The following is a 19,553-nucleotide window of genomic DNA, read 5'->3' as shown; positions in this document are numbered from 1 at the left end:
CAGCATTGTGATTACACAGCTTTTATTGCTTTATAGACATTTATGTGCAAATGTTTATTTTTAGATTCAACAGAGCTTCCTAAGAGGCTGAGCATGGACAGTTCCTCTTCTTTAGAATCCTTGTCATCATCACAGTCCACATCCCAGCCACACTCTCTTCCAGCCTCATTTGGCTCTTATCCAACACAGTCCTCCTTATTAAGCCCTGTGTGTCCAGACAACCTCTCCTGTGATGCCATCTCTGTATACAGTCTCAGTTCACTTGCCTCCTCCCTCAGTTTTCTGTCCCGTCCAGAGCCTGCAGGAAGTGACATCATCAGCCAGCGCTCAAACCCCCCAGACCAGAACAGAGGAGCTGGCCCCTACTCTTCACCTCGACATGCAGGCGCGCTGACCAGGGGGCGACATACCAATCATAGTGGAGCGATGTTGGGAGAAGGAGAAGATGAAGAGTACCAAGGATACTCCATTATAAGCAGTGAGCCTTTAGGACGCAGTGGAAGAGATTGTGATACACTGCCATTACCTGCTGGACACAAACATGCCCGAGGCTCAGCTGGTAGAGGAGCAGCTTCTGAACTTGGATATCCCATCACAGTTTCGTCAAAGGGAAGTGTTAGCACACCCACTTCTCCTATTAAAGCAGCAGCACTGCCTTTAAAAGTTACAACAAGCCCAAAGTTCAGACAGAGCAAGTAAGTGTAATGCTCACTGGAACAATTACAGATACACAAAAATGTGATTGAGTGATTTATCTCCAGCCATGTAAATGTCTATGCTATATATAGGTTTTTAAAGTTTAATGTAAAAATGTGTATACAACTTGCATGCAACTCTACTATCCTAGACTACATGAAGTAGTACTCAGGACTGGCATATACATTGATTAAACAAAACATTCTATTGCATTTTATTAGTGTTAATGACTATGGCATTCTACTATCCCATAACTATTGTTTTCTGTGCTAATATAATCATGTAAATCTTATGTTAAATTGTCGAATTGCTCAGTCACATTATATCATATTAATGGTTAGTAAAATCAAATATACACGTCTGTTTTAACATTACAGTTTTTTGTGTTTTGGCCAGCTTCTCTCCAGTGAAGAATGGAAAGGGGAAAGCAAGTAGCTCTGAGTCAGACCAGTCCAGTACTGAAACAGACAGCACAGTGAAGTCCCAAGAAGAGAGGACAGGACCCACGGGGGCACTTGACCCACAGGAACTAGCCAAGAAAATCTTAGAGGAGACCCAGAGCCATATGCAGGCTGTAGAGATTCTGCAGTCAGCCAATTGCAGGACTGTAAAGGGGTCACAGGAAAACAAGCCACTTCCTCTGTCTACCCCTGCCACTCCAGTATTGAACTCTAAGAAACAGTTTCAACCCTCTGAGACAAGTGCATTCAGCAGACCCCCAAGCAGAGCAAGTATAAAAACATCATCCCCTCTTTCTCCCCCTGGACATCTGTCGTGTCACTTTGCTCCTGTATCAACGCCTCCACCCCGACCAAAACCACTGCCCCGCTCCTCATCATTGCAGAAAGTCAGTTCTGATTATTCATCTCCTTCCTCATCTCTCTCTCACCTAAAAAAGTCAAGTCCTTCCTCAAATGTGCATACACTGGCTCAGCTACAATACCCAAACACCTTTTATGAAGGTGCCTCATCAGCACTCTCTCACTCCAGCAGTAATGTCTGCAGCTCTCCTGCAGACTCTTCCCTATCTCCAACTCTTTCCTATTCCCCCAGTGGCTCCATTATTACTTCTTCCAGTCCTTCCAAGACCTCTGACCAAAAACAGTCCACTCAGGATACTAAAACATTTCAAAACTTGAGAAACTTTTGGGCCCATTCTGCTCAGAAACATGATGTGCCCTGTCCAGCTAGTTTACTCCAAGGTGGAAATAAGAAAATGAGTACTGTTCAAAAAGATGTTTTAGGTTTGCTTAATCTCTCTCCTCAACACAAGTCTAGTAAACATACAGAAAGACCCGATGACCTTGATAATCACAGCAGACAGAATGGTCACCAAAGGCAAGAGGCAAATCCTCCCTCGACATCAAATTTGTCAACAAACTCTAAAGACAGACTTGGTTTTGGATACAAATTTTTTTCCCCTGGAAATTTCTTTCCATCTTCCAAATGCTGAGTTTCAGATAGGACCAATCAATCTTTTTTTTTTTTTTTTTTTTTTTTTTTTTTTTTTTTTTACATATTTTTTCTTTAACTTTAATTGCCAAACATTGGTATTTTAGTAATACCCACTGATAAGGATGGACAATTTTCTTAGGTTAAGAGCAAGTTACATTCTGTGTATACATTTTGAGACATTTAAATTTAGGCTATTTAGGCTGTTATCATTAAAATAATTTGATATCCACTTTTTATTTGATAACTATTCATACATGTCTATAGGTATGAGTGTATTTTATATGGTGTTTTCCAATAATCAGATTTTATGAATAAATAATAAATCAAGCAAGGCTTTGACTCATTTGTAATTGTATACTGGAACTATTGGGGAAAACTTACTCAGGATTCAAGTTAACTAAAGTCAAGTTCCTAAGATTAAGCTTGAGCTTTAAACATTTGATTCATTCATTCACAATAAACTAAAGCACTGCAAGTGTTCAGGCTGGGCCCTGAGCTCTTGCCCTGCCTTCTGCCCGTGGTCCAGCCGTGGCGCAGCTCCTCTGACGGGCTGGTCGACGCCAGTGCGCAGCCGCAGGCGGGGTGACGAAGATGGTGCTCATCAAGGAATAGTGAGTCTGAAGTGTCTTTCTAAATTCTCTTTTTGTGCCTTTTAGTCAATCTTATGTTCAAGCAAATGTTAACTCAAAAAGATATTATAGCTGTTTGTCTGTTTTGGTGTGTTTCGCGTGTCCACCCTCTCCTTCTAACCACAAAAGCCCGATTTAACGGGCGGATCAGGACGTGGTTAACGGAACACACCATACACCGGTCTTTTCATGCAATGCTAGCTATAGCTAATGTTAATTAGCTTCTTAATGAAACCGAACCTTATCAAATGTATTACTTACTAACATGCGTTATGTGTATAAATTGTACCTTTATCGATTAGCCCTGCGTAAACATGCACGACCCTACCCAGTGGGCCGCTTGTTATATCTCCAAAGTCGCGTAAGCTTTAGTCCCCTGAGTGACAGATTAAGGTTTCTTCTCCCACGGATTTAACATTAACGCTAGCTGTAGCAGCCGGCTAGTTGCTAGTTTTCTGCCAAGACCGCTGTCCACAATTCATTCATTAAACTTATAGCATATTCTTGTCTATGACCAAAATAGTGTTTGGTGAATGTAATTATTTGTTCAATTGGTGTATATCTTTTGAAGAAATACCATGTCAACAAAATAACACACTCATTCTAGTTGCTGTAAAATCATTGCTAACCCAAGCTGGATCCTATAATCAGACCTGTACTGTAAGTTGCATCAGTACTCACATCTCATTTTAAGTTGTTTAATGCTCAAAGGGACTGCTTTTTGTAAGCTTTGTGTACCGTAGCTTCACGGGTCAAACATGCAGAGCAAAGTCGGATACTTTGTTTGAAGTTCATTCATCTGTAATTGAGCCTGAACGATCTATGGGAAATATCTAATTGGGATTTTTCTGACAATCCTTGCAATTAATATTAGATTTGCAATGTAATAATGTGTTTCTATTCAAAATTCGCATTTAAACATGTACAGAAGGACTGAAGAAAAATATGAACTGATAAACTAATATATTTCAGAGCATGTTTGTACAGCTCTAAAGCACTGGATTAGCCGTTTTTATGCAGAATAAAACAGAATGTTTTGTTGTTTGTGGAGGAAAATCTGGTACTTGCAACCTTTGCGAGTTACTAATAGTCTCCATTCAAGCTGCAATTTCGATATGATTGCAAATTAATCTTGCATCATTTTTGAGAAGTTTTTGTTTTATATTTTTGAAAAACTGGCCTTAAGGGATGGGTGACACCGACAAAAAGAATATCTGGATACATGTGTTGATGACATTATTAATCTATAAGAAATGTGCTAAAACCAATAAGAGGCGTGTTTGAGCTATGCTCATAATAGACTTCAGATTTATGTAGTGCGGAAATAACACTGCAAGTTTGTTTATATTTTTATTTTATATTATTTATTTAGTTTTTATTAGACTGTTGTACTCGATATTATAATTTTGCATACATCCATATTATCAATTTTTCAATATAGCTCCCACCCCTATTTGCATACCTTTTTATATGTGAAACAATAATCTATTCTGTCCATCTGCTCTCCCTTTTATTTTGTCAAATTTAAGATACAAATATATAAGAACTGGCATCTTACAGATCTTTTAAAACTATGTTAATTTTGTGATTGTGTTTCTCTTTGTTCTTTGTTGCACCTTGACTTTCCTAGCCGTGTGCTGTTACCAGTCTCTGTGGAAGAGGTGGGTATTAAGACGTGATAATCACTACTACATTGTGAAATACATGTCATCATAGATAACATATGAGTCGTATGATAATATACTTGTGTTTAAAGTTAGAGGCCCAATTTTATAGCAACTGATGCAAGATTTGTGATAGATTTATTTGGGCTGCAATAACACCAGAAAACAAAGTGAATTGATTTTGAAAATGTGATAATTTCTGTGAGATCAGTTCTGTATTTTCTTTGAAATATATATGTGGTCATGTTTATTTTTTACTCTTTATGCCAGTATCAAGTGGGACAGCTATATTCTGTTGCTGAGGCCAGCAAAAATGAAACCGGAGGAGGAGAAGGCATTGAGGTGCTCAAGAATGAACCCTATGAAGAGGATGGAGAAAAGGGACAGTACACACACAAAATTTATCATTTAAAAAGGTATGTTTACATTGAAAATTTTTTATATATTTAATTTTTACCCAACATTTAGAGAGTGTAATATGACTGTATGTAATGAGCCAATTTGTCATCAAAGCACACATTTAGAAAGTAACTGATAAAAAAAATGCACACTTTCTTGAATATTCATGTTCTAATAAAGTTATTATTCCTCTTTCTTTTCAGTAAAGTACCTGCTTATGTAAAGATGATAGCACCAGAAGGTGCGTTAGTTTTTCATGAAAAAGCCTGGAATGCCTATCCATACTGCCGCACCAGTAAGGATCATTTTCTGTTTACGTTCAGAATTTATTATACTTGAACAAAAAAAATGGCCGTTGTTGTGACCTAATTTTGTGTTTTTTCCTTATATTTGCAGTTGTTACGGTGAGTGTCTTCATATTAGATTATCTGTAGGTTTCTATTAGCAATCGTTTAGTAAATAGCTTTTTTCATCAGTTGAAAGGATTTGAATTACTCCTGTTTTATTTATTTATTTTTAGAATGAGTACATGAAAGATGACTTCATGATAAAGATTGAAACGTGGCACAAACCAGACATGGGAACATTAGAAAATGCGAGTATTTGACCACAACATTCACAGGCCATTTTCATTAATTTAAGATAGCAGGTCTAAGTTGTTCTTGTTTTCTAATGTATTTGTTGCAGGTTCACAACTTAGATGAACAGACATGGGGGACTGTAGAGGTGGTCCCAATTGATATTGCAAATAATGAAGAAGTAGCCACAGCGGTAAGTTTTTATTTATTTTTTTTCTCCCCATTGAATTAAATTTGAGTGAATTATTTGAAGCAGTGAACGATTATTCAACAGTATTCAATTGATTTAATGAATTTGTCAAATTTCTATTAATATTTGAAATAATATTTCCATCATCATATTGTTACATAACTAGAAAGACGTTTAGAGAAGTTTTTTTTTTTAGGAGATATTTGCCTAGATTTGTAAGTTTATGCATGAATTAAAACTTCAAATTCTTCTTACAAATTACATTAAGTTTTCAGTCTTGTACCACTACCATGAGTAGTGTTAATAATGACTTAAGTGGATCAGTGTTGAACTCTGCCTAATCTTAATGTCCATCTGCTCCAGATAGGTACCACTGTTTCCAACAAATCTGATTTGCACTCTTTGCATCCTGTACTGGGGGCTAGAGTGTGTTGGTTGATTCTTAGGCGTTTGTGAGCAGTGCTTTAAATGTGTCACCTGGTTTAATATACTGTTATAGCTTTCTTTACCTTAAATCTTTATTTGTATTGTTATGGATCTTTGTGACCTAACCTTTGTAATACCATCTGTTGTTATGCATGTATTTTGTCAATGTTGCTAGTTCTTTTGGGAAAATACGATTTCCATAACAAATTAGGTGTGCTCTGTGATGATCAGGTTACACTTCAGTTTCTCTTTTTTTAGGATTATAAGCCAGAAGAAGATCCTACTATTTTCCACTCTGCCAAGACGGGCAGAGGACCCCTTGGTCCAGAATGGAAGGTACAGATACGCTGATACTTTTTATAAAGTATTTATAATATAGTTTATAATTCTTCTTTTTTCCAGAATGAACTGAAGGAAGATTGTCCTCACATGTGTGCATACAAATTAGTCACTGTCAAATTTAGATGGTGGGGTCTGCAAACAAAAGTGGAAAACTTCATTCATAGGGTAATGTCATATTAAGCGCATCTTTTATATGTGTACAACTTGAAATATAAGAATATTTTTCTGTACATTTTACAGCAAGAAAAGCGCATTTTCACCAACTTCCATCGTCAACTATTCTGCTGGATTGACAAATGGGTGGGTTTGACTATGGAGGACATCCGGCGAATGGAAGAGGAGACTCAGAAAGAACTTGAAGAGGTACCAGTTGCTATTGCTGTACATTTAACTCTGAATTTTGAAATTTGAATATGTTTTCTTCTCTAATGGGTTGTAAGTGATGTAATGTAACATCTGGCCAATGAGTACATTTACAAAATATTACTTGCTCCTGAATTTCATTAGATGCGTCAAAAAGGAGAAGTGAGAGGCACCTCTGCAACAGATGATTAAAGATCCAATAGTTCAAACTCTAGAAGCAGGCTGAGTAAGTCTATAAAGTACAACTAGTGGCACTGCATGGACCTTTGTCTCTTTCATTTGCTTAACAATCTCCCCTCTGCATCACAGCTGCCATCTTTATGTTGCTTTTAAATCATTTTTCTATTCTTTTTGTTGCCTTTGTCAATTAACCCTCTTTCATACCCTCTTACATATTAGGGTACTTGACATTTGGGGGTGTAACACGTCTTTTGTAGCAAAAAGATTTACGAAAACAAATCAGTTCTACAGCTATTGTAAGGAAGCCATTTTGCAAGCAACCTTTTTTTTGTTGCAACCCTTTTAATTTGAGGTATTTTAACCTGCCCTTTGGTGTGATGTTTCCTGTCACCCCGCTGGACATTCACTACAAATTTGCCATGTCAAAAAATTCATATGTCTATAGTGCTTGTTTAATAATTACTGTTCCATCTTAAACAATATCTTTTTAACAATCACAATAGTATTTTTCGCAGGAAATACAGGTGTCATGTCAACATTTTTCAGAAAAGTTTAATTTACCAAAATAAGAATATCATTATTATTTCTTTTGACTTGGAACTTAAACCCTTAACCCCGGAGCTCTCCCTAGTGCATAAATGCCAGACGAGCTCCTTCAGTTTTATTAAAATGTGTGATTCTTCATGTTACACGGCATTACAGCATTAAACTGCTCATATATTTTATAGATTTAAAGTAGCGATAAAGGTGTGTTTTTATTAAGTCATGTACACACACTTCCAGCTACCAGCAGTTTCTGAACTGTCTCTGACACAAGAGACTCATTCTAGATTTTTGTTATGGAAAAGCATTCCAATCACACCACAGAACATTTTACAGAAATTTGTTACCAAAAAATGAAACAACTTCATTCTAAAACTATATGTAATTTATGGAAGAAAAAGTTTATTTAAAAATTCTTTTAAAGTGCTGAAAATGGGTGTCACGTCAAGTAACCATTAACAGTATTCACAGCTCTGTCTCCTTCACCTGGAAAGTGCTTTTGTTCAATTTGTTATTTCATTTGCATGGATCCATTTTTGTCTGTTCATGCATGAAAATATTTATATATTCACTATAAAACATGAATTTTGTTTGGTCTATTTTTTTTTCATAGCTGCGTAAAACAGGTCCGATTCGAGGCACCAGTGCTGCTCATGAGCAGTGAGGCAAAACAACCAAACCCCGGCATGATGTCATCAGAGACACGTCTACGCTGATGCGGAAGGGCTCCCCGACACTCTTCTTGTCTCCCGTGATTCATTGGGGGGGTTTGACAGATTGGTTATGCGTACTGTACAGATACTACCACAATCACATGCCTCCCACTCTTAGACAAATATACCTGTTTATAAATAAGAAAAAAAGTTCTTTGCACTGAACTCAAATTGCCTGAAATATGTATTGTTAGTTTATCATTATTATTATTATTATTATTATTATTATTATTATTATTATTATTATTATTACAACAATGGGCTTTCTTGACCTTCATTTGTCTCAGACTTGGATAGTCATACATTTATTTTTTTTAAGAATCAGAATGTTATTATTAGCTATACACAAGTACCCATAAAGGTAGTATTATGTGACAGAAGTGACAGAAAATAATTGTATTCACACCCTCCCTGTAAATTACAGTTTCAAACCTTATCTTTCCACTAAATGTGTTTTTAAACCAGGATAAATGTCATGATCCATTTGTTTTGTCTATCCTTTTTAAGCTGAAAATACATATTGTATATTTGTTTGTATTTTAATTTAAATGAAGGTATTTGTCCTAGTAATCTTGAAGTTTTCATGCATAGGACTTTTATCTCATACTTATACCACAGGGAACACACTTTTCCACACGGTCACATGCGTGTAATCCTTTCACAAGCGCATGTAGATAACGACTCCTCATCAGCGATCATTGCATAACTCTTCAATGACACTGAATCATTTGTCAGTGAAAGAGAAGGTCAAGGGACCTTTGAGGAGTCTGTTAAGTTGTGTGTTTATTTTGGTTGGGATGAAACTTCACTCTTGATTGTCATTCTGCGAACTCCTCTGTTCAACTTTATTAGTTCTCCCACTCATGATCAGCCAGTGGACCTTGCCTCATGCTGATGCTGCATGTCCTTTTTCCTTGGCCAGGGCTTTATTTGAAGCGCTTGCAGCCTTCACAAAAGCTTTTCTATTTTACTAAAACAATTGAAGCTGAGAGTTTGTGCATCTTTGTGTCCATTCGTCTGGCTATAAAATCTTCTTTGAACTAACAGGGCTACTGGCTCCAGACAAGGCAGATGTGCAATGATTTTGCAGTTGTGGATGTTTGTATTGTAGTATTTTGATTTTCACCCTGTATACTAATTAAAATAGCATTTCAGTACCTTAACTTTTAGACAATGTTATCCATCTAAACTTGGTTAAGGTATAAACTTTGTAAAGTGAGTTATACTGTATTCTTACAGTGATCTGAAAGTGATCTGTATATTTTGCTTCACTGCTTTCAGGCTAAATTTAGTTTTTTTTTGTTTTGCTATTAACTTAATTCAAACCCTTTTGGAATGCAATGATTTTTATGATGACAGATGTCTTTTTTCATGTAACCTCTATGGTTTACATTAGGCAGATTTAATAAGTGTACTTTTTACTAGGCCCAAAGTATAGGTGTAAATACCACTTACTTGAATTACATAGTCATAGTTACTTGTGAACACTTTCTCATTACTGTAGTGTTATAGGTAAATGCAATGCACAGTATGCTATTAATTACATTATATAGAATGAGTATGCATATTGTTCATTGTTTTTATGCCATGGTTTACTGTACCTCATCCATGCTTATGAATGTACAGCTTTTTGATGGAGACCAATGTCATAATAGAACTGCAGAGACTTACATGTTATACACATGTACTAGCATGACATGAACCCATATGTCACTGGTATTTAATGTTAATAAATTCCATACATTACTTTTCCACAAGATGAAATTTATTTAGAGTTGTTTGGTAAACATGGAGTACATTGATAGGGTGACCAGACGTCCCTATTTACCCGGAACACTCCCAGTTTTGAGCTCTTTATCCCTTGTCCCAGTAGATTTATCCTAAACTATTGATTTGTCCAAGTTTTATACAAAAAATGTTCCAGGTCTCCCTATTTTGCCCAATTTGATCCCCGCCAACAGTAAAGATGGGAATATATTGACATTGATTTAGCTAAAATACAGAAAACTCTGCTTGAATATGAGCAGAACACAAAAGAATCTACTTAGTTGCACGGACAGAAATCGGATTATATACCAACTCAGAAGTGAGTTGAGAATAGGCCGGGTGCATAACAGTTACCAGCGCGTTTTACTATTTTATTAATACCAACCACCCCAACTCGGGTGTGTCCCCGTTTTTAATTTTGAAAATCTGGTCACCCTAACATGTAACATGCGTTACATCATTTCAGCTGTGCTTTTGATGGACAAACGTCTTGAGCCCAAATGATCACAAGTGAAGATTTCAGACTATAGTGGTGGCAGAAATATATTTTATTTGATGAACTCATCTAATACAATTTATGGAGTGTTAAACCCACTTACTGACTCCTTTTTGATCTGTATAGTTACTTTCACGTGTTAACACAATGAGCAACAATGTGATTGTGCTATGCCAGTATACAATTCAGCTTGATTTTTGGTCTGTGGGGGAGGATATGAGACAATGGGTTCACCATAGCCGAGATACTCTTATTATGGCAAACATTGATTACAGATAAGAGGTGAAAGCATAAATAGATCTTCAATGTATGGTACGCAATTGATTGACATTCTGGCAGGTCAGACAACCAGATGGTGCCCTGTTCTCCAAATGAATACACCCCCCCCCCCCCCACACACACACACACACACACACTTTCAAAAGGAGGCACTGTAGCCAGGCTAGACTAGATATTTTAATAAATCCATGGATTAGACAGAGGTTAATGAAATGTCAATGTACTATTTTTAAAGGAATACAGTTATTGCTTGTTTTGATCAATGTATGTACATGCGCACGTTACTCATACCATTAGAGGTCGACACTGCACGTGCATCCCTCAAACTGGTGGTTTTGCGCATGCGTAAACTATCAGCGGCAGGTTAACTCTACCATGGCGGCGAGAGGCCATGTGCAAGACCCAAACGACAGACGGCTCAGACCCATTTACGGTAAGTGTAATAGTTTGTGGATGATTAAAAGGATATCAACAATCACGGAGTAGCTATTGGTGTGCAATAATAATAATGCATTGGATTTGGAGGACAGCAGCGCGGCCGCTCTCAGTCTCCAACCTCGGACTGCGCTGGCTTAAGTGTCCAATGACAGTGCACCTCAACCGTTTGCCATTGACACGAGATTGGAGGCAACAGTAGGATACTCCTACAAAAACTTGCGTATTTATAGACAGCTCTCTGTGTTCTTTGGAAATAGGCGTATGTATTCAAAAATCTCATTATTTTTGTCACACTGACTTTTCGATGGCTATTTGACAGCTAGCTTGCTGAATCGATCAGTGCCTGCTAGCTCCATTGACACTGAGCAATAGTGTAAGATAAAATATCCTACGTTTACCTGGCTGTTTCCGATTTTGGCAGACCTTTTCAATATTACACCTACTTCAGATCTTTGCTGGTGACTTGACTGCTTTCCACTAACTCTATCTAGGTTCTATTTATGTTCAGACACAATGCTTTGAGCTAGCTAGCTGTTAGCTTGCTAATTTGATAGCATGCAGCTGTCAGTGCAATATTTAGAATAACAATGGACTCCCTAAGTCAGTATACAGCTTTACCCTCACATTGTTTTCATTCGACAGTGAACGATCATTTTGAAAGCAATTCTAGTGATATTTTACATAAACTGCACACAACTTTTCAATATTGCCTACACTGTTGTTTCAGTTTGCAATATTTTCTTTTTTTTTTCAGATTATCTTGACAATGGCAATAATAAAATGGCAATTCAACAAGCAGACAAACTGCTTAAGAAGCACAAAGAACTGCATTGTGCAAAGGTGGGTACATTATGAATCTTGTTATTGTCAAGTATTTCTACTATTGACCCTGAAGACTCCCAGTCCAATCAAGGCAACATAATCAAAAATAACCTCAATTTGACTTTACAAGTAATTTAATTTGGAGTTTCTGACTCTACAAACTATGTTCTGGTGGTCTATTTTTTTATTTGTGAAAGACTTTTTCCAATCACTCTATTGACCGATACAGGCACCTTTGGACCTACTTGTACAGATTTGTGTAATTGTCATAAAAAGACTTGGTTGTATGTTTATGATTTATATAGCTTGCTTTTTAAAATGTGGCATGGGTGGGTGCAGCTATAATCCTTCAGACCAATGCCATTTGTTTTGTAGGTCCTCAAAGCTATTGGACTGCAAAGAACTGGAAAGCAAGATGAAGCTTTCACTCTAGCCCAAGAAGTAGCCACACTTGAGCCCACTGACGATAACTCACTTCAGGCGTTGACTATCTTATACAGGGAGATGCATAGACGTATGTACATTTACAGTTTTATTCCTGATATGGCCTATTTATTACACATTTATGTTAAACATTCATGTATTTTTGTGAATAGCTGAGTTGGTTACTAAGTTGTATGAAGCTGCAGTAAAGAAGGTTCCTCTCAGTGAGGAGTATCATTCTCACCTCTTCATGGCTTATGCACGAGTTGGAGAGTACAAAAAGATGCAACAGGTAAGACACGCTAACATCTGCCATATGACTATGAAAGTCCACTGGTTGTGTTCTTTCATGTATTTTGCTTCTTTCACAGGCAGGAATGGCCCTATATAAAATTGTACCTAAAAATCCTTATTACTTTTGGTCTGTCATGAGTTTGGTTATGCAGGTAAGATTTCTTGTCATCTATTCTTTAACACCATTTACTCTGTAATACAAACTTGCTCCAAAATTTAAAAAAAAATGTGACTCTTCAGGCCATATCAGCAGAGGATGAGAAGTTGGCCCTTACTATGTTCTTACCTCTTGCTGAACGCATGGTGGAGAAAATGGTCAAAGAAGAGAAGATCGAAGCTGAAGCAGAGGTAATTTTATTTATGTTTTATATTTATTGAAAATGTTTAACACTGTTCTTTAAAGGTCCAGCTGTATTTTATGATCCTGGAACGTTTGGGAAAGTGTGAGGAGGCCCTTAAAATTATTAAAGGACCACTTGGAGGTATGCGGTGTTATCAAAAAATACACATCCATTCCACTGAACCATATAATGATACACATTTTGGTTATAAATATTATAAATATAAATGTATAAATACAAATATAAATAAAGGCAGACATTACTCATTATCACTGACCCAAACTATAAAAGGGTGTTGATTCAAAATTATTTTATGTGAGGTTGGCTTGGCTTAAGCACAGTTATCACCTCAGTTATACATGAAAACATCAGTTGGAATACCTGTTCTTTCTTTTCTTTTTTTCTTTTTTTTTTTATATATATATATAGAGAAACTGACCAGTGAATTTCAAAGTCGAGAGAATAAATGTATGATGCTCTACCAGCGACTTCAACGTTGGCCTGAGTGCAATGCCCTAGCACATAAGCTGTTACTCAAAAAGTAAGTGCACATACATGTGCATTATAATGTGTTTATGTACAGCAATACTTAAGGGATTTCACATATGTGTTCTCCTCCTGCTAGCCCTGATGAATGGCAATATTATGGCTTTTACTTCACTTCTCTTTTCCACATATTGGACCAGTCATGGTGTCCACCTGAAGAAGGGGAACAGTATGTACTGATGTTTTATTTACATGAACGCTCTGCTTTTGAGCTCTTTTTTTGTTATTACATGAAACTTAACTTACTTACTAGGGATGTTTGTTCCTTTCAGCTGCTCTGAGGGCCCTGTTCATCACACTGTGACTGAAGTAGCAAGGTTTGTGGAGGAGAGAATCGAAGGTGAGGACAGCAAAGAGTCCCGTGCTTTGAGAGGCCCCTATTTGGCTCGTCTAGAGTTACTGCACAGACTAAGAGAACGTGGCTCCCCAGATGAAAGTTTGATAGGTACAACCTTTGTGTCATTTTACCCCTTAGTGAATATTTTCGATAGTTTGTAAATGTCATTTTTGCTTTCCATAGGTGATCCATTAGAATTGATGGTGCAGTTTTTTGTAAAGTTTGGGGACAAACCTTGTTGCATCACAGATTTGAAAATATATCTACATCTCTTATCTCCTGAACAACATGTTCAGGTGAAACAATATACTGTTTATTTCAGTTATCCATTAGTAAGTGTAGAATGAAGTCCTGACTCTTCCTTTGTACCTTTTTTAGTTTATTAATCGCTTGAGTGAAGCTGTTCCATTAGGGGAATCTGGAGAAGGGTATGCATTTCCGGAGGATACCAAAGCTCTTCAGAGGCATTTGTGCCTTTGTCAGTTAAGTCGTGCACTCGGCCTGCATCACTCTCTTGATGTGGATGGTAAACTAAAGCTTACCTTGGAGCTGAAAGCGCGTTATCATCATGGACTAATATTTGGTAAGATGCCTGTTTCTTGGTCTCAACAAAAAAAAAATCTTTATGATGCACAAAACCTTTTAATGTATTTGTCTAAAACAGGGAAATATGCTTTGAAGACAGAACTGCAGTTTTCTGACATGTATTGTCTCATGGCAGCTCATGTCTACATAGATCTATGGATTGAAACAGGTATGACAGTATTGTACTATAATGTGGATAGAGTATCCTTAAGCACTTGTCTTTTTGTAGGGAATGAAAACATGGTGTGGCACTGTTTGGGCATTCTTCATGAAGGCCTTTCTCACAGTTCTTCTAACGCACAGTTTAAGTTACTGCTACTGCTTCTTTACTGCCGCTTGGGCGCTTTTGAACCTGTCGTAGACCTATACTCCAGCCTGGATGCCAAACATGTACAGCATGACACAATAGGGTAAGACAGTTATGCTGTATTCAAGTATTTTTGTATTCTTTGAACATCTTTTTGACAGTTTCTTTGGTAGCTGAAATCATCTGTTTTTCAGGTATCTTTTGACACGTTATGCTGAGTCTTTGGGTCAGTTTGCTGCTGCTTCCCAGGCTTGTAACTTCTCCCTCAGGTTTTTCCACTCTAACCAGAAAGATGTAAGTGAAATTCCTTCTATTCTGATGAGTAGTAAGTGTTTACCATGACTTACTTCTAAACAACATAAATTCATTATAAATTATCACGATACACTTCATTGTATCAATGTGAACATTGCGTAGTATTCCTTCACAATATATTGCTGTATCAATATTTTGAGTTACAGCCCTAATCTATGGGTGGACGTTTTAAGCATGTGTGGATTACTTGTGTTATATTGATGTCTTGTGAAATTACATGTCAGTAGTACCTTTAGAAATAAACAGGTAAAATTTTAAAATGTGCATGAGCCTTCACAGCTGGTATGTCATATTCATATACAGTGGCAACAAGGTATTTGATGATCATTTTTGACGGCAACACATGCTGTTCTCACTTCCAAGTATTGTTAGCCTCATCTAATCCAGACATTAAATTGTGCAATCTACTCTACATGTTCTACAGCTCTGAAAGTTTTTTTCCACTCTTCAGACCTCAGAATATATTATCCAGGCATATAAGTATGGTGCTTTTGAGAAGATCCCAGAGTTCATTGCCCTCAGGAACAGGTTAAACCAATCACTGCACTTTGCTCAAATCCGCACAGAGAGGATGTTGCTGGATCTTACCTTGGAGGCTGACATGTAAGACTTTACTCCACAAATAAAGTTGGTGCAGTGCACTTTTCTTTCTAATGCTTTGTGTTTTTGTTAAAGTGTGTTAAGCCTGGAAGAGAGTGTGAAGGCCATGTCTTTGACTGCAGAAGAAGATGATATCCCATGGAATAATTTAAGGGACAACCGAGATCTTACAGTTTTTACCTGCTGGGACCCTAAGGATCGGTATGTCTTTTTAATTATGTTGTGATTTAGTTTGGCTCTTAGCCCTGATATGAAGAATAAAGTCTTGAGGTCACTTGCATCGCAGGCATGTGGTCAGTATAGCCACAGATCTCATTTGGTACTATTTTCTGAAAAACACAAGATGCTGAAAAACCTTCAGGTATTTCTTGGTCTGTCTTTTGCTCCTCTATAGCAGCAGCCTTGCTCTACCACTAAGTTTGTTTGTTTTTTTAAGTAAAGGTTTATTTACAAAGGACTGCAGCTCTGTCTAGTGGAAGCTGTCACATGGTCTGTTTTGACCTCTTCTGGTAAATTGTTACTATTCAAGAGGGAGGAAATGAATTTTCTTTTAAATTTTTCTTTTAACTGTATTGCCCAGCCCTACTAAATACTTACCCTCTTTTGTCTTGGGCTGTGGTCTCAGGCATAGAAGCCTAAGCATGGGTAGCAGATAGGAGATGCGCTCCTAGACTATACATCTTTGTAAAGTACAAGAAAAGCGAGGTGGCCAAGCTAGAGTGCCAGAATTGCCACCAACATAAAATCAACCACTCTTTATTTATTCATTTTTTTTTCTTCCACAGACAATTAAGTGAGGAGAACCGGCACCAATCTTTGGAGGAAGAGTCTGTTTGGCTGAAGATACGCTCATTAACTCTCCGCCTTATAGCCTGCTTAGCAACCCTTGGACACACACCGTCCACTCAAAACTCTGCCCTGACCAGTGAGAATGGTATCGGGGACAAAACCTCAACAATGAGTGCTCTGCTGTCTCGACTCAACCAGACACTACAGTCAGCAATTCAGTTGGCAGAAAAAAAACATACAAGCAAGTTGTCCAAAAGCAAAAAAACTTATTTTTAACTATGATATGATGAAAATGTAATAATTGTTTTCTTTTTGCAGTATCCGCTGTTGGGACCACCCTCTACTCGACTGACTGCAGCTCTGTCTATTGGAAGCTGTCAGTGCCAGTCAGCTGCTTTCCAACTAGCTGTTCGTTTACAGGAGCTTGAGTCTGCTGGTCTTGGTAAGTAAAAAAAATGTTTTTCCCCACAGCTTTGGTGCAATTAACTGTAGGCTTTAATGTTCTTGATGTAGATGAGTCCACAGAGCTTCAAGCACAGATTTGTAATGGTTTTCCAGTCCTTAACAGTTCAACTTCAAGGTAAAAATGATCACATCTTTCATAAGAATGGCAGTCTATCTCCAATGTCAGGACTTACTGGACTTTTCACTTTTTTTGTCCACAGAAATGCTAAATAAATGTAAGGGGGATTTATTGGAAATTAAAATGAGCGTATTAAAAACCAGACCACCCCTATTAGAAAATCTAGTTTTCTTTGTAGAGGTAAGGCATTTCTAATAGTGTACAATTTATGTTTTTGTAGTGCAAATGTCATATTCTGGTTACTCTTTAGACCATGTGTGTTGTGCTATGGGTGGCAAGCTACTGTGCCAAGATTCTTCGACCACTAAAGACAAGTCTACAGAAAAAGAAAAAGAAGAAAAAGGATGTCAGCACTGCTCTGGTGCAGTTTTCTTTTTTACATTACTTGTAAATATTTACATGATGAATTAAGATCATATATAATGTTTTATTTGATTTTTGTTCATGTTGTAGCCAGCAGTGGTTTGTGGATTCCAGGAGCTAACAGGGAGTTTGCTGGATTTGCTTACCCAGGCTTCAGAGCATGTTAGAGGACAGGAATTGAACATCACATCCTTTAAACTTGCCAGTTTGAACCTGGAAGGATACTCGCAGGTGAGCTACAGGACGGAGGCTCTGTTTGATTACTGTTTAAATGTTATGTGCACTAGTATATGGTAAACAATAGTTGTTTCTTGTAGGACTTAAGAAAAAAAAAAAATGGTATCACATTTGCATTTTCTTTCCCCCCCTCTTAGGAAGAGACATCGTTTACAAAGTCTGCTATGGACAAAGTGCAAAGTAGTTACATTCGTTCACTACAAGAAGTGGGGGATTTACTCAAAAAGAGGGCAGAAACTCTAAAGAATCTTAAGGTCTGAAAGTCATCATGAATCATTGACTGTCCTAATATCTGAAAGCCCTACAACATCATCTGCTGTCAGGCCATATGTTGTGTTGGTCAAACAAAAGTCTATGCTGATCCATTTCCTACGTCTGCTTTTCCTCCCTGGGGTTTGAGAATTCACAAGCCAAGACATTTTTCAAGGCTACACTATGCTGAACTGGGAGAATCCAACCAACAAGTTTAAACAATTGTAATTACCATTACAGATTTTATTATTAGAGAAATATCGAGAAATGAGCAGATTGACCCAATTATGTGACATTTTAGGCAAATTAATCATATTATCTGTACCCTTTGCACAATTCAACAATATACACTCATTTATGTTTCATGTCCCTCTCATTTTTGTGTCACTCCAATAAAATGTATGGTCCACATGAGGTTATTCTATTTAGATCTGGCCTACAGCTTTGCAGCTACACTTCCAACATTTGTCATTAAGGACAACATTTGTCATTAAGGAAAGCAACAATGTACCTTGCTCTATTAAGAGAATAAGGAAATGGTAAAAGTCTGCTTTGACAATAAGTCTTCAGTCAAAACAATAAGACCACTCATTAGGATTTTGTGCTACAGTGGACCTGATTAATCTGTATTATATATTATGTATGGTTAAATGAATGTGCAACTTTTTCACTCAATTTATGATTTATTTTCTAAGCTGCAACCATAAAATCTATTTGTGACAAATGTAATATATGCAACCACTTATATAAGTCACATTTTGACATTGTTTGAATAGCCATATGTAGAGAAGACAAGTTATTATTGCGCTCAGAATCTGTTGACACCATTGACATACACACAGATCTCAAAGGGTATACATGCAATTCCTAATTAAAAGAGTAAAAACCTGCTTGGTAAGCTCTTTGTTGTATATTGGACCTGGTTGTAAATAAAGCTGCAGAAGATATTGATCACAGAAGCCTAGGTTTGATTTCCAGTTGAATCATTAGTTATACATTTTTTTATACTTTGATATTCTTGTGCAAAGATAAACTACAAATTTTAACCAAAGTAGTGAACTAAAGAAGTTATCAGCTTTTGTTTCAGACAATGTCCAATTTTGTTTACTCAGAAATACAAGTAGTGATGTTCTGTGGTTTTGCTATAAACAAGAAGCACTGATAGATGACTACTGGCACAGTGGAGAGTGTTCTTTTCTATTTTTGTTGTGCAAATATTTTTATTGAAAAATCGAGTGTAATGTAAAATGTGCTAAATGGTGACCCTTTCCCCCCTCGTTAGCATTGTGTAAGAATACAATCATCCGTATAAATAAAGGCTTTTAATAAAACTTTCTTGGGACAACTTACTGTCCCTTTAAAATGCCAAGTCATCAGAAGGTTTTCAGATTCCTATGCCATACTCCTAGATGGGAGTTTTTCCAATTCATTGCATTTCACTTTGTCTTGAAATATCCAAAAGGTGCACAAATGTTTACATTTCTATTATTGAATAGACCTAAGAACTTACTGCATTACAACAGAAACCTGCATTTGTCATTTGAACCCCAGTGGTGGGCTACCATTATTTTTAATGGTTAATTGATATTGGATGCAGTTTC

At 37.0% G+C, this 19,553-nt stretch overlaps 3 protein-coding genes across 3 annotated transcripts in view; all 3 read left to right on the top strand.

Moving 5' to 3' along the window:
* Positions 1-2,406, top strand: part of ttc28 (tetratricopeptide repeat domain 28) — a 37,779-nt gene extending 35,373 nt beyond the window's left edge. The window contains exons 33-34 of the mRNA XM_033989123.2: positions 65-695; positions 1,093-2,406. Of these exons, the coding sequence (XP_033845014.1) occupies positions 65-695; positions 1,093-2,149 (1,688 nt within the window). The 3' untranslated portion in view covers positions 2,150-2,406. The remainder of the gene's footprint in view (positions 1-64; positions 696-1,092) is intronic.
* A 260-nt stretch (positions 2,407-2,666) lies between these two features.
* On the top strand, positions 2,667-9,935 carry pitpnb (phosphatidylinositol transfer protein, beta). Its single transcript, XM_033989130.2, has 12 exons — positions 2,667-2,762; positions 4,411-4,441; positions 4,715-4,860; positions 5,047-5,138; positions 5,240-5,247; positions 5,364-5,438; positions 5,531-5,614; positions 6,296-6,373; positions 6,440-6,544; positions 6,620-6,742; positions 6,887-6,968; positions 8,079-9,935. The coding sequence occupies exons 1-11, from the start codon at positions 2,743-2,745 to the stop codon at positions 6,932-6,934; spliced, it is 810 nt and encodes a 269-aa protein (XP_033845021.1). The 5' UTR covers positions 2,667-2,742; the 3' UTR covers positions 6,935-6,968; positions 8,079-9,935.
* Positions 9,936-11,011: 1,076 nt separating this feature from the next.
* On the top strand, positions 11,012-18,436 carry naa25 (N-alpha-acetyltransferase 25, NatB auxiliary subunit). The gene is given in 25 exon segments (XM_033989131.2): positions 11,012-11,153; positions 11,913-11,998; positions 12,356-12,494; positions 12,577-12,695; positions 12,775-12,849; positions 12,938-13,045; positions 13,101-13,179; positions 13,468-13,579; positions 13,664-13,753; positions 13,857-14,029; positions 14,105-14,217; positions 14,300-14,504; positions 14,586-14,675; positions 14,736-14,916; positions 15,008-15,107; positions 15,580-15,731; positions 15,804-15,929; positions 16,514-16,751; positions 16,830-16,959; positions 17,031-17,065; positions 17,067-17,097; positions 17,183-17,280; positions 17,351-17,461; positions 17,554-17,694; positions 17,838-18,436. Coding segments are annotated over 25 exon segments (2,913 nt in total). The 5' UTR covers positions 11,012-11,095; the 3' UTR covers positions 17,961-18,436.
* Positions 18,437-19,553: the final 1,117 nt, after the last annotated feature.

The sequence above is a fragment of the Periophthalmus magnuspinnatus genome, chromosome 23, assembly GCF_009829125.3.
Source record: "Periophthalmus magnuspinnatus isolate fPerMag1 chromosome 23, fPerMag1.2.pri, whole genome shotgun sequence".
Lineage (NCBI taxonomy): Eukaryota > Metazoa > Chordata > Actinopteri > Gobiiformes > Gobiidae > Periophthalmus > Periophthalmus magnuspinnatus.
The sequence above is the reverse complement of the archived record's forward strand: the minus strand, read 5'-3'. Positions and strand labels throughout refer to the sequence as shown.